The following is a 16,196-nucleotide window of genomic DNA, read 5'->3' on the forward strand; positions in this document are numbered from 1 at the left end:
AAAGGATTTTAGAGTATTTTTAGAAAATCCATTTAATTATCAAGAGATTAAAAAGTTTCAATAGACTTGAAATATTTTAGGAGATTTAAAAAGATTCGAAATAATTTTGTTATCGATTTCAATAATTTGAAGGATTGTCAAAGGTTTTTTTTTTCTTGAAGGTTTTAGGGTTTTTAAAAAAATTTGATTAAATTGTTAAGAGCTTCAAAAAGTTTCAAGGGATTTCAAAAGATTTTGGATTATTTTTAATAATAAAAAAAAGTATTTTAAAGATTTCAGAGTATTTAAAAAATTTTAGGAAATTAAAAAGGATTTTAAATATATTCGGGTATTTTAAAAAATTCCAAAAAATTTTGAATAGATTTCAATAATTTGCATATTTTCCAAAGGATTTTGAATATTTTAGGGTCATTTAAAAGATTTCAAGAATTTAGAAAATTTTCAAGCAATTTCTAAGGATTTGAATTGTTTGAAGAAATTTAAAGAAATAAGAATATTTTAGGGCATTTAAAAAATTTTCAAGAATTTTGCAAAAGCTTTAAAAAGTATCAAGGGATTTCAAAAGATTTTAGGTTATTTTAAATATTGTAGGGTATTTTAGAAGGTTGTAAAAATTTTCAAAATAGATTTGAATGATTTAAAAGGATCACAGAGAATTTTAAAGTATTTAAAAAAATCCATGGAATTTTCAAAATATTTAAATAGTTTCAAAGCATTTCAAAGTATTTGGAATATTTGCGTAATTTTTAAAAGATTCCCAAGAATTTTTAATATATTTCAAAAATTTGAAGGTATTTCAAAGGATTTTAAAGATTTGAGAGTATTTTTAAAATTTCAAAGAAATTTTCAAGAACTTGAAAAAGTTTCAATGGGTTTCAGGGGGTTTTTTTTTAAAGATTTTAGGGTACTTCACAAAATTTGATTGAATTTTTAAGAGCTTCCAAAAGTTTTCAGGGATTTCGAACAAATTTCATAAGATTTTAAATATTCTAAGGTAATTTAAAAGATTTTCAGAATTTAAAAATGTTCAAGGAATTTCTAAAGATTTTAGAGCATTTAAAATATTTTAGTGGATTTTAGACGTTTTTCAAAGTAGATTTGAAAGTTTTAAAAAAATTACAGAGGATTTTAGAATATTTAAAAAAATTCCTTGGAATTTTCAAGAGATTTAAAAACTTTCAAAGCATTGCAAAATACTTGGAATATTTGATGAAATTTTAAAAGATTCCAAAGAATTTCATTAAATTGTCAAGAGCCTCAAAAACTTTCAAAGGGATTTCAAAATATTTTAAATTATTTTAAATATTGTACAGTATTTTAGAAGATTCTAGATTTTTCAAAATAGATTTGAATGATTTAAAACGATTACAGAGAATTTTAGAGTATTTTTTTTTAATTCCATGGAATTTTCAATATATTTAAAAAGTTTCAAAGCTTTTCATAAAAGTTGGAATTATTTGAGGAAATTTCACAATTCTTGAAAAGAATTTTTAATAGATTTAAAAGAATTTTAAAGATTTAAAACGATTTTAAAAATTTCTTACAAATTTTAAAGAGCTTTAAAAAGTTACTAGTGGGTTTTAAAGGATTTAAAATATTTTCGGGTATTTTAAACTATTCCAAGAAATTTGGGATAGATTTGAATAATTTGAATATTTTTCAAAGTTTTTTTTTTTTAAATTTAAAAAAATTTCAAGGGATTTCTAAAGATTTTAGAGAAGTTAAAATATTTTAGTGTATTTTAGAAATTTTCAAAATAGATGGAATCCATGGAATTTTCAAGAGATTAAAAAGTTTCAATGCATTTCCATAGACTTGAAATATTTTAGGAGATTTTAAAAGATTCCAAAAATTTTGTAATAGGATTCAATAACTAGAGGGGCTTTCAAAAGTGTTTTTTTTTTTTTTTCGTGAATTTAGGGTATTTAAAAAATTTTCACTAAATTGTCAAGAGCTTCAAAAAGTTTTAAGGCATTTTAAAATATTTTAGATTATTTGAAATATTGTAGGGTATTTTAGAAGATTCTAAATTGATTAAAAAGATTTAAAAGAAAATTATTTAAACGGATTACAGAGGATTTTAGAGTATTAAAAAAAAATTAATTAAAATTTCAAAAGCTTGAAAATGTTTCGAAAGATTTACAATAATTCAGGTTATTTTAGAAGATTGTAAATTTTTTAAAATAAATTTGAATGATTTAAAAGGTTTACAAATGATTTTATAGTATTTTTAAAAATTCCATGGAATGTGCAAGAGATTTGAAAAGTTTTAAAGTTTTTCAAAAGGTTTGGAATATTTATGAAATTTTGAAATGATTCCAAAAATGTTTAATAAATTTCGAGAATTTGTAGGTATTTCAACGGATTTTTAAGATTAGAGAGTATTTTTAAAATTTCCAAGAAATTTTAAAGGATTTTAAATATTTTCGAGTAATTTAAAAGATTCCAAAAAATGTTGACTGTTTAAAGGTTTTTTTAAAAAAGATTTTAGGGTATTTTAGAGAATTTGTTTGAACTTTTAAGAGCGTCCAAAAGTTTGGAATGTTTTAAAATGTTCCTAAATTATTCCAAGTCTTTTAAAATGCTTTGAAACTTTTTAAATCTCTTGAAAATTGCATGGAATTTTTTTAAATACTGTAAAATCCTCTGCAATCCTTTTAAATCATTCAAATCTAGTTAGAAATTTTTATATATTTTGGGGTAATTTAAAAAACTTCAAGAATTAAAATTTTTTCAAGGAATCTCTAAGGATTTTAATGATTTGAAATAATTAAAAAAATAATAAGAATATTTTAGGGTATTTTAAAAATTTTTCAAGAGCTTTAAAAAATTGCAAGGGATTTCTAAAGATTTTAGAGAATTTAAAATATTTTCGTGTATTTTAGAAATCTTTCAAAATAAATTTGAATGATTTAAAAGGATTATAGAGGATTTTAGAATATTTCTAAAAATTCCATGGAATTTTCAAGAGATTAAAAAGTTTCAAAGCATTTCAAAATAGTTGGAATATTTTAGAAAATTTAAAAAGATTCCAAAGAATTTTTAATATATTTTAAGAATTTGAAGGTTTTTCAAAGGATTGTAAAGATTTGAAAGCATTTTTAAAATTTCAAAAAACTTCTGAAGAACTTTAAAAAGATTCGAAGGGGTTTTAAAGAATTTTATTGTATTTTTCAAAACTTTCAAGGAATTTTCAAGAGCTTTAAAAGTTCCAAGGGATGTCAAAGGTTTTCATTTTAAGATTTTAGGGTATCTTAGAAAATTTAAATGAATTTTTAAGAGCATCTAAAAGTTTCACGGGATTCAAACGATTTTCAAAGTATTTTAAATATTTCAGGGTAAATTAAAGATTTCAAGAATTATCAAATTTTCAATGGATTTCTAAAGATTTTAGAAGATTTAAAATATTTTAGTGTATTTTCGAAATTTTTCAAAGTAGATTTGAATGATTTAAAAGGATTATAGAGGATTTTAGAATATTTCTAAAAATTCCATGGAATTTTCAAGAGATTAACAAGTTTCAAAGCATTTCAAAATACTTGGAATATTTTAGGAAATTTTGAAAGATTCCAAACATTTTTTACTAGATTTCAAGAATTTGAAAGTTTCGAAGGGTTTTTAATGGATTAAAAATATATTCGGGTCTTTTAAAAGATTCCAAAAAGTTTGGAATGGATTTGAATAATTTGAATATTTTCCAATGGATTTTTAAAGATTTTATATTATTTTAAAAAACTTCCAAGGAATTTTCAAGAGCATCGAAAAGTTTTAAGGGATTTCAAAGGTTTTTTTTTTTAAGATTTTAGGTTTTTTTTTTAGAAAATTTGATTGAACTTTTAAGAGCTTCCAAAAATTTCAATGGATTTCAATATTTTTTCAAAGGATTTTAAATATTTTAGGGTAATTTAAAAGAATTCAAGAATTAAAAAATTTTCAAGAAATTGCTAAGGATTTAAATGATTTGAAAGAATTAAAAAAATAATAAGAATATTTTAGGGTATTTGAAAAAACTTTCTAGCATTTTTCAAGAGCTTTAAAAAGTTTCAAGGGATTTCAAAAGATTTTGGATTATTTTAAATAATGGAAGAAAGTATTTGAAATATTTGAGAGTATTTTTAAAATTTCAAAGAAATTTTCAAGAATTTTAAAAAGTTTCGAAGGGGTTTTTAAGGATTTGAAATATTTTCGGGTAATTTAAAAGATTTCAAAAAATTTTGAATAGATTTCAATCATTTGAATATTTTCCAAAGGATTTTAAAAGATTTTATAGTAATTTAAAAAACTTGCAAGAGTTTTTCAAGAACTTTAAAAAATTGCAAGGGATCTCTAAAGATTTTAGATTATTTTAAACATTTTAGTGTATTTTATAAATTTTAAAAAATAGATTTGAATGATTTAAAATGATTACATAGGATTTTAGAGTATTAAAAAAAAATCCATGGAATTTTAAAGAGATTTAAAAAGTTTCAAAGCATTTAAAAAGTTTTGGAATATTTTAGGAAATTTCTAAATGATACCAAACAATTGTTAATATATTTCAAGAATTTGAAGGTATTTCAAAGGATTTTAAAGATTTGAGAGTATTTTTAAAATTAAAAGAATTTTTCAAGAATTTTAAATAGTTTCAAGGGATTTTAAATGACTTGAAATATTTTATGAGATTTTAAAAGATCCGAAAAAATTTTTAGTAGTTTTCAAAAATACAATAATTCAATAGAATTTTTATATTTGGGGGTATTTTAAAAAATTTCAAGAGATTTACAAATTTTCAAGGAATTTCTAAGGATTTGAATGTTTTTAAGGGATTTTAAAAAATTGGAATATTTTAGGGTATTTTGGAAGATTCAAGAAATTTCAAATAGATTTCAATAATTTGAATATTTTCCAGAGTATTTTTAAGATTTTCTAGTATCTTTAAAAACATTCAACGAATTTTCAAAAGCTACTTTTTTATTTAGGGTATTTAAAAAATTTAATTTAATTTTAAAAGATTTTAAGGCATTTCAAATTTATTTCTAGATTTTAAAGGTATTTTTACGTATTACAAAAAAAAAAAAAGATTTTAGGATATTTAAAACAATACCAAGAATTTTTCAGGAGCTCTAAAGAGTTATAAGGGATTTTAAAATATTTTACAGGATTTTAAATATTTTAGAGTATTTTTAGAAATTTCTACTAAAATAGATAGTTTTTAAATTAGAAAGACAAATTAAAAAAAAAAGTTAAATTTTTATCTAAAAAAGATTTCAGTCTATTTCTTAACACCAACATATGAGTTTTAATCAATCAATCCAAAAAGACGAATTTTCAACAAAAATTTGATTTTCAAACCAAAAAGCATAAATTTTTAACCAAGCTGTTTCATTTTTATCGAAATAAGACGCAATTCCTCCTCAAATAGATGATTTTTTTAATTACAAAGACAAATTAAAAAAAAATTTTAATCGAAAAAAAATTAGTTGATTTTTTTACGTCAAAATATGAATTTTAATCTAAATGTAAATTTTCTGCGAACATACTTAAATTTTTAATCTAAAAAGAATAAATTTTCAACAAAAAGTTGAATTTCAAACCATAAAGTATGATTTTTTAATAAATTGGTGAATTTTTAACGAAGTAGTTTAATGTTTATAAAGAGCAGATGCAGTTTCTATTGAAATATGTGAATTTTCAAATTTAAAAAAAAACAATTTACAACAAAAAAAGATCAATTTGCATACAAATAAAAAAATTTATAACAATTGTAAGAGGATAATCTTCTGGAAGAAGCAACTGCAAAAAAAAAGAAAATATAAATACGAGGGAAATAAATTACAAACAAGAATAATATAACAAGGCTACATCAAAATTTTATTTTAAAAGTTCCCTAATTTTTCTTAACAAATTTGTAATTTTCCCAATTGGAAATTAAATTTGAAAAATTTGAAATTTATTCTGCTTCGCAGTTATTTAAAGTTGCAGAAATTCCTTGACTTTTACCACATTTGTTTGAAAAAAAATTGTTGGCTAGATTCGTGCTTCACTCACCAGGATTCTTTAGCGCGTAAATTTAAATTCATATTGAATTTCTCTACAATTACTGCGAGTTACTTGTTTAATTTGGAAATTTCCAAACATTACGTATCCCCCTGCCGTAAAAAAATTAAAGTATCCCCCCCCCCCTTGAGTTGGTACGTAATTTATATATTATTTATAATTAAATATATATATAATAATAATTTATTTATAATTTATTATTATTACTAAAATCAGAACTTATGACACGCAATAATTTCAGGAAGCGTTGACTCAAACTGGACAGTTGGAGCCGTTCTGGAAAAGAAATTGCAACCTCTGCCATTTTCGTTCGCCCTGAGCGGCATGCTAAATCACAACAAGGGAAATTTCCGACTCGGATGTGGTTTGATTATCGGATAAGACAACTGCTCTGTTGCATAGTCTATTTTTACAATGCACAGGGAATTGGGAGTTCTTTGCTTCTTGTTCCACCGGACGTATCACGAATCACGTATATGACATATATGACGTATATGACGTAATTAATGCTTATGCTGCCATTACGATCTGTTTTACATTCGAGATTTTCACGCTGTTGCCACCTCCTCCTCCTCCTCCTCCTCCTCCTCCTCTTCCTCCTCCTTCTTTCCGAACAGGATTTGTGTGTCTCGCGATTCTCCTTATTATTTTCCATTAAAGATCAATACCATCAGTTTCTACGCATTTCGGTACAACATTCGTTCTCATAGAAATAAAGCATGTAAATATCAAGTCGATTCTTTTTCATAGAATATCTTTTTTATGTCTTTTGGACATTCGTTTATTGTATCTCGTTAATATATGCATACTCAAGATGCCGTCACGCTTCAAAATCGTCATTTGATCGATCTTATTCTGAATTTTTTCATCTTTTTAGCTTACTCATAATAGAGAAAGCTGTTTTTTTTTCTTGGTTCATCAAAATCGACATTTTGCAGTTAATTCCGAGAACCGTTTAGGAAATATAATTCGCGATTTTTCTGAGGCAAATTTCAGACAATGGCAGTGTCGATTATTCTTTGTTGTTTTGTATAGTTTATAGGTATTTCCAGATTGACAAAAGTAATGAATGCATTTAATAAGTAGTATAAATAAATTTTCTAGTATCAGTTCACTCGACAGGTTGTTCACAATTGGACTTTATACTCTTTTTCCCGAGAGAAAATTTTGGATAATAGAGTATAGTAAACTATACTCTATTCCCCGAGAGAATAACCTGCAGATTCAGTACTTTCAAGTGTCTTTAAAACAAAACAAAAAAACTTGCATAGTTTCGCAGAATGGATTTAAGTTGATCCGCCTGTCGGTTATGTCTCTGAGAATAGAGTATAATAACTCTATTCTGTTCCCCGAGGAAATAGAGTATATTTATTCTCTCGGAGAATAGAGTATAGTTAACTATACTCTATTCCCCAAGAGAATAACCTGCCGATTTAGAACTTTCAAGCCAAACGTCTTTGAGAAAAACTTTCATAGTTGCGCATAGTGGACGTAAGTTGTTCCACATTTACTTTATTCTCTCGGGGAATAGAGTATATTTTACTATACTCTATCATTGAACTATTTCTTTAAAAGAAAGAGTATAGAAAACTATACTCTATTCCCCAAGAAATAACCTGCAAATTCAGAAGTTTCAAGTCAATTTTTTTTTAGAAAGACTTCCATAACTGGGCAAAGTGGACGTGAGTTGGTGCGCATGTAGGTTATCTCTCGGGGAGTCGAGTATAGTAAAATTATACTCATTTCACGAGAGAATAACATGCAGATGTAGAACTTTAAAGTAAAGTGTCTAAGATAAACTTTCATAGTAAACGTAAAGTGGTTCTAAGTTGTTCCATTTGTAGGTTATTCTCTCGGAGAATAGAGTATATTTTACTATACTCTATTATTCAAATATTTCTATTAATAAAAAGAGTATAGTTAACTATACTCTATTCCCTCAGGTAATAGAGTAGAGTTTACTATACTCTATTCACCAAGAGATAACCTGCAAATTCAGAATTTTCAAGTTAAGTTTTTTTGAGAAAGACTTCTTGCTGGGCAAAGTGGACGTAATTTAATACGCCTGTAACTATAATCTATTTCCTCGGGGAATGGAGTATAGTTATTATACTCTATTCCCCGAGGAAATAGAGTATAGTTATTCTCTCGAAGATTCAGAACTTTCAAGTGAAACGTCTTTAAGACAAACTTCGACGGTGGACGTAAAGTGGTTGTAAGTTGTTCCATCAGTAGATTGTTCTCTCAGGAAATAGAATATATTCTATTATACTCTATTATTAAACTATTTATATTAATAAAAAGTGTATAGAAAACTATGCTCTATTCCCCGTGAAAATAAATATACTCTATTCCCACGGGAAATAGAGTATATTTTGATATACTCTATTCGCCTAGAGTATAGCCTGCAGATTCAGCACTTTCAAGTCTAGCGTCTTTAAAAAAGTTTCAATAGCTGCGTAAATTGGACGTAATTTGGAACGCATGTAGGTTATCTCTCGGTGAGTAGAGTATAGTAAACTATACTCACCGAGGGAGAGAGTATAGTTATTCTCTCGAAAAATAGAGTGTAATTTACTGTAATCTAATCGTAAACTACTGCTATTAGTAAAAAGAGTATTGTAAAGTATACTCTATTCTCTGAGAGAATAACATGCATAGTTAGAACTTTCATGTCAAGTTTCTTTAAAAAGTTCTTCCATAACCACGCAAAGTTCAGGTAAGTTGATCCCGTGTGTAGTTTATCTACCGGGGAATAGAGTATAGTTGTCTCTCTAAGAATAGAGTATAGTTATCTCTCTGGGAATAGAGTATAGTTATATCTCGGGGAATAGAGTATAGGCTTAGATTCCTATTGTGGAGTCTCCATTATGATAGAAATAGAATTAGTTGTAGAAGCATAAGAAGCTCGAGGATTTTGAAATGTATAATTATAGTCGTTGCATTTATTTTGGATTAAGTCTGCCTGCTACTGACGATGGCGATAAAAGTCTGAATTTTTCGGAAAAACAAAGCCAAAATTTTATAAATGCATTGAGGAAATTCAGAAAATAAAAGGAAGAACTGCAAAGACGAGGGTTGTAAACAAATTAGTTTGGAGAATTTTATTCGTAGGTTTTTTTTTCGTATTTTCTGATATTCTTTAGGATTTTTTTTGTTGAGTCTGCTTTCTGCGAATGACTGAAAGTGAATAATTATTAGAGACCGTGGACTATAAACTTTCGAAGGACTCACAGTTAATGCAAATTTGCAAATACATGGTGGAAATTAGACAAAGACAATCTGGTTAAATTGAAGAAAACCGATATTCTTTTTGAATGTGGCAAAATACTCGAGAGAGAGAGTTTAATTCAATGAAGACACCAGTACATCTTAGTTTAATCCGTCGTTACGAATTGTACATACTTGCATGTATGAGAGAATAAAGAAGTTGAATTCCTTGTTGACATAGAGTGAAGTTTTGAAATTGACCTTTTTTTTTTATTTTTATGCAAAATTATGAAAGGATTTTTTTCCATAAATTGAAGAAAATTGAAAATTAACCCTTTCCGCCATACATTTTTCAGAGAAAGGAGTTTTCATGAAAATTGGTACACTGGGGGTTTTGGGGTCGCTGATTACGAATCTGAACTCAGATTTTGAAAATTGAAAATGGCGGGTCCAATATGGCGGCTGACATTTTGCATTTTTTTTTTTTCTGAAAATTCGTATACGGGGGTTTTTGGAGTCACTGATCACGAATCTAAACTTAGATTTTGAAAGTTGGCATAGGCGGGGGGTCGCTGATCTTGAATCTGTATTCAAAATGACAAATATTTAGAATATTGAGGTATGAAAAAATATACACCTATTCGCCTAAAACATGGATTAGTACCAATTTTATGAATTTTCAATATCTAAATTCAGACTCGTGATTAGTGACTCCAAAAATTCTTGTACACTAATTTTTTTTAAAATCCAAAAAACTTTATTATTTTCGCCGCCATATTGGATCCGTCATTTTGGATTTTCAAAGTCTGATTTCAGATTCGTGATGAGCGACCTCGAAAACCTCTGCATACTAATTTTCAGAAAAAAATATTCCAATCTTCGGGCGCCATTTTGGATCCGCCATTTTGAATGTCCCAAATCTGAGCTCATATTCGTGATCACTGACCCCCAGAAACCCCTGTATACCAATTTTCAGATCAAATACAAAAATATTCCCAATTTTGGAAGCCATATTGGACCCGCCATTTTGAATTTTCAAAATCTGAGTCCTGAATCGTGGTCAGCGACCCCAAAAACTTGTATGTACCCATTTTCATAAAGATATAATGGAAAGTTGTTTCAATAATGAATTTTTTCAACAAAAAAGGTTTTTTTTATCTTTGTTTATCAGTATTAACGAATTATTAAAAAACTTTAGACACTTCGCACTAAAATTTCAATTTTCTATCATCCTGCGAGCATGAAATTAAAAAAAAAACCTATGTAAAATCCAATAAAAAATACGCTGAAATCGCAAAAAATGATATGAAAAAAGGTGGGAATATGGTATTCCCACCATGTCCCAAAGGGTTATGCCCAGTGTGACTCAAATTAAAGTTTATATATTTTTTTTTTATTTGATCCTGGAATAATGACCAAGATCGGGATTTTTTTTGAGTTTTACTAATATACAAATTAAGATAGGTTCCATATATTTTATTATTTTAATTCTTAGTTCGGACAGGGAATTTAAAAAAATTATAAATCTCAATTGGAATAGGAAATGGTAATTTTTACTTTTGAACAAGAAATTTCTTGAGGAATTAAAATTTTGACTTTGGGACAGGGACTTTTATGAATAAATTATAATTTCGAGATAGAGCTGGGAATTTCCTTGAAGAATTATAATTTTTAGTGTTAATAAAAATTTATATTTCATTTGTAAAATTAATTAAAAGAGTAAGTCATTCAGTTTGAAGAGAAAAAAATTATTATTTTAATTAATAATTACTTTTTCTTACTTAGTTCTGAATTTTAGAAACATAATATCATACCAAATAGTACAATTTTCAAAAATAAAGGTAAATTTTCAACAAAAAATGAAACTTAAATTTTTAAACAAAAATATGATTTTTCAAACAAGAAGATTAAATTTCTACTAGAAAGACAAATTTTCAACAAATAGATAAATTTCCAATTAAGTCTTTGAAGTTCTAACTAAAAAAGATAAATTTTCTACTAAAAGAAAACCAATTTTCAACAAAATTATTAAATTTTCAAATAAAAAAATTAATTTGTAATCAAAAACGGAATAGTGAAAACTTCAGGCAGAAAGATTGATTTTTTAACAATATAGTTGAATTCACAACAACAAAAAGAGGGAATTTCCAAATAAAAAAGATAAATTTTCCAATCAATAATGGAAGAATTAAATTTTCTGTTAAAAAATGAAATTTCAATAATAAAAAAAACGTAATTTTCAATAGTGTGGTTGAATTTTAAGTCAGAGTTAAATTTTCAACTAAAGTAATGCATCTTCGGCCAAAAAAGTTACTTTTTAACATAGTTATATAATTTCGAACCAAAAAAGATGAATTTCAAAAAAAAATTAAATAGTCTATATACCAACCAAAAAAGATTTTAAATATTATAATATTAAATAAAAAACAGTTAGATTTAAGCAAAATCACGAACTTAAAATTAAATACCTAATTTTTCAGTTTCAAAAATAATTTTTAACAAAAAAAATCTGTCATAAGTTGAACAGTTAAATTTTCATCGAAAGAATTGAATTTTCAACTAAAAGAAAATGTCATAAAAATAAAATAGTTCAATTTTAAGTTCAAAAAATAATTTTTAATAAAAAAAAGAGGTTTCGACAAAATACTCAAATTTTCAACCAAAAATAATAAATTTTAAATCGAAAAGATGAAGTTTTAATCAAAATGATTAATTTTTGACCGACAAAAACGAGTTTTTAACCAAATTCAAGAATTTTAAACCAAACAGTCGCATTTTCATTTTAAAAATATTCATTTTTAAGCAAAAAGATTAATTTCCTACCAAAAAGGAAGAGTTTTTAATCAAATTTAAAAATTCTCAACCCAAAAGTTGAATTTCCAACTAAAAATACTAATTTTTAAACAAAAAGATTAATTTACTACCAAAAAAGACGAATTTTCAACAACCTTCAAAAATTCTAAGCCAAAAATTTGAATTTTCAACTAAAAAAGATCATTTTTAAAGAAAAATTAATTTGCTACAAAAAAACACGAGTTTTTAATCAGTTACAAGAATTCTCAACTAAAAAGTTTATTTTTGTACTAAAAAATTTTTATTTTCAAACAAAAATATTAATTCACTACCACAAAAAGATGAATTTTCTCCAAAATTCAAGAATTCTAAACCAAAAGGTGAATTTTCAACTGAAAAAGATGCATTTTCAAATAAAAAGATTAATTTTCTATTGAGAAAAACGAATTTTAAAGAAAATTCAAGAATTTTGAACCAAGAAGTTGAATTTTCATGTAAAAAAGAGGCAGTTATTTAACGAAAACATTTTACTACCAAAAAACACGAGTTTTTAATCAAATTTAAGAATTTTCAAACAAAAAGTTGCTTTTTTAACTAAAAAAGATTAATTCCTAATCAAAAAGATTAATTTACAATCACAAAAAGATGAATTTTCTGAAAAATTCAAGAATTCTAAACCAAAAACTTGAATTTTCTACTCAAAAAGATTAATTTTTAAACAAAAAGATTAATTTACTACTCAAAAATACGAATTTTTTACAGATTTCAATAATTCTGAACCAAAACGTTAAATTTATAACCAAAATTTATAAAAAAAGTTTAATTTTTTAATAGAAAGATTAATATACTACCAAAAAAAGCGAATTATCTACAAAATTAAAAGATTGTGAACCAACAACTTAAATTTTCAACTCAAAAAAATTCATTTTCAAACGAAAAGATTAAGTTACTACCAAAAAAGACGAATTTTCAACAAACTTCAAGAATTATCAACCATTTTATAATGTTTAAAAAGACATTAATTTACTACCATAAAAAACAAATTTTACTAAAAACTTGGATTTCCCACTAAAAAAGATGCATTTTTAATAAAAAGATTCATTTTCTACCAAAAAGATGAATTTTCAAATAAAAAATTAATTTTTAATCCAGCCAGAACATTTTTTTAACAAAGTCATTTTTCAAATACAAAGTTGAATTTTCAACTGAAAAGATCAATTTTCAAAAAAAAGGAAAGCGATTTTTTATGAACCAGTTACAATTGCAACCGAAAAATGATTTTTTAACCAAAAAGATTAATTGTTAAGCAACAAGATTAATTTTTAACTAAAAGAGGCGAATTTTTAACAAAAAATGGAGAGTTGAATTTTCAGTTAATCATTTTTTAATGAAAGCAACTGATTTTCACCAAAATAGTTCCAAAAAGATGAATCCTCAACAAACAAAGTAAAATGTAAAAGTTTATATTTCAACAAAAAATATTTGAGATTAAAAGACGTTGAATTCAACTAAAAAGTGCCAATTTTCATGAAATCCTGTAATTTTTCAAATTAAAAAAAAATCAGTTTTCAACCAAAAATAAAAGAAAGTCAAACTTTCAACAAAATAGTTCGATTTTTAATCAAAGAGAAGAAACTTCAACTGATAAAATTTTAATCAAGAACAGTTGATTTGAACAACAACAAAAAAAAAGACGATTTTTTTCCAGAACAGTTAAATTTATAATTTGTAAAGATTTTTTAATTTTATTTTTCGCTAGGAAAAATAGAAATCTTTTGAAAACATATCTGCAAGAAAAACTGAATGTGGTTAAAATATTAAATTTTTTCTTTTCAAACTGAAAGACTGACACTTAAATCTATTTTACAAGTGAACTATAAAGTTTTGTTAATAATTTGTATTAAAAAAAATCTATTTTTCATTTATTAAATTTGAATTTTTGTAGAATTGTCATTGGGTCAGGAAATTTTAGTAAAGAATTCTAATTTTTATTTTGGGACAAGGAACTTGAGTTAGGAATTATAATTTTGCATTGGGAATAATGCATTTTTTTAAAAATAATTATAATGTTTAGTTTTAAACATTGAAACTTTTTTAAAAGAGTAATTATAATTTTGGATTTTGAAAAATTAATTTTATTTTAGGATTAAAAATTTGACTTTGAGACATTCATTTTCCGCGCAGAACTAGAATTTTGGATTTGGGACAGGTACTTTTTTCAGTGAAGTAATATAAGTTTGAAATTAAAATTTCGACTTTTGGGACACTCAATTTCTGCAAAAAATTAGAAGTGTGGCGTTGAGTCAAGGATATATCTAAAATAATTAGAATTTTGAGATAGCGCTGGGAATTTCCATAAAGAATGATAATTTTTTGTTTGAGACAAGGAAGTTCAGTAAAAAAATCATAAAATTTTTGTTTGGGATAGGGAATTTCCGCAAAGAATAAGAATTTTGGCATTGGGACCAGGAATTTTAGTAAATAATTATAATTTTTATTTCGGGACAAGGAATTTCCGAGAGGAATCATAATTTTGATTTTTGAACAAGGATTTTTTTAAAGAATTATAATTTTTAGTTTGGGACAAGTATTTTTTTAAAGAATTAAAGTTTCGACCTTCGGGAAACTCAATTTCCGCAAAAAATTAGAATTGTGGTATTGGGTCAAGAATATATCTAAAACAATTAGAATTTTGAGATAGAGCCTGGAATTTCCGTAGAGAATGATAATTTTTCATTTGAGACAGGGAATTTCAGTAAAAAAAATATAGAATTTTTAGTTTAGGATAGGGAATTTCCGCAAAGAATAAGAATTTTAGCACTGGGAAAAGGAATTTTATTAAATTATTATAACGTTTATTTCGGGACAAGGAATTTCCGTGAGGAATTATAATTTTAATTTTTGAACAAGGATTTTTCGAAAGAATTATAATTTTTAGTTCGGGACAAATATTTTTTTAAAGAATTAAAATTTCTGTTAAACAAAACAAGAATCCAACGAGCAAATTTGAATCACAACCAATTTTGAATTTGGATTTTGGTCTAATTTAAATTTCTTGAATTTTAACAAAATTTCGACCTTTGGGACACTCAATTTCCGCAAAAAATTAGAATTGTGGCATTGGGTCAAGAATATATCTAAAAGAATTAGAATTTTGAGATAGAGCTGAGAAGTTTCGTAGAGAATGATAATTTTTCGTTTGAGACAGGGAATTTCAGTAAAAAAAAAATATAATTTTTAGTTTAGGACAGGGAATATAAGTAATAAAATAGAATTTTTAGTTTGGAACGGAGAATTTCCGCAAAGAATAAGAATTTTGGCATTGGGACAAGGAATTTCCGCGAGGAATTATATTTTTGAACAAGGATTTTTTTTTAAGAACTATAATTTTCAGTTTGGGACAAGTATTTTTCACAGAATTAAAATTTCGACCATTCGGACACTCAATTTCCGAAAAAAATTAGAATTGTGGCATTGGGTCATATACAGGGTGGACACGTTGGGGCTTACATACATGGCCAGTTGAATGCTACCCGAATTGCACAATAGCCCTTAAAGTTGCATTCGGATCGGCCATTCGGCCAATTCTGTGCATCTTCGGATCAAGTTTATGAGAGTTTCCATGGTGGCGTTCGAAACTTCAAGCGGTTATTTCAGATTCACCTGTTTGCCCTAGTCGCTGTCAGTAAATATAGGCAATGTCAATTTAAATTTTACGCATGATATATTTCATCCACTTTATTTAAAACATATCCTGTCTATTCATAACATACCTTTTTTATGCAGTAAAAATAAGCGTTAAACACCATTCACCCACTGGAAGGGCAGAATATTATTACTATTTTATAGTATTTGTCACTGAGCAGCTATTCTATAATGGTATTAGCAAAGAAAAAAAATTACGTTTACTTTTCAGTTCACATGTCTCACTTCATTATTAATTAAACACTGTTATTATTTGTAATTACTATAGGAGTAGGTCTCATTTTGGATGAAAGAGCAAAGCAGCATCTCGGAGACCATGGCTTCGTGTCTCCCAGACTGCTTTGGGCTAAAATGAAAGTAGGAATCAGAAGACTATTTATTATAGCATGCTACGCGCCGGTTGATAGTGATCCTAGAGAAGTGAAAGATGCCTTCTGGGACACTTTAAATGA

At 25.9% G+C, this 16,196-nt stretch overlaps 1 protein-coding gene across 1 annotated transcript in view; it reads left to right on the forward strand.

Moving 5' to 3' along the window:
• The window catches only part of LOC117174359 (mitochondrial import receptor subunit TOM40 homolog 1), a 24,444-nt gene extending 17,145 nt beyond the window's left edge, over positions 1-7,299 (forward strand). The window contains exon 5 of the mRNA XM_033363418.1: positions 6,278-7,299. Coding sequence (XP_033219309.1) covers positions 6,278-6,417 — 140 coding nt within the window. The 3' untranslated portion in view covers positions 6,418-7,299. The remainder of the gene's footprint in view (positions 1-6,277) is intronic.
• Positions 7,300-16,196: the final 8,897 nt, after the last annotated feature.

The sequence above is a fragment of the Belonocnema kinseyi genome, chromosome 6, assembly GCF_010883055.1.
Source record: "Belonocnema kinseyi isolate 2016_QV_RU_SX_M_011 chromosome 6, B_treatae_v1, whole genome shotgun sequence".
Taxonomy (NCBI): Eukaryota; Metazoa; Arthropoda; class Insecta; order Hymenoptera; family Cynipidae; genus Belonocnema; species Belonocnema kinseyi.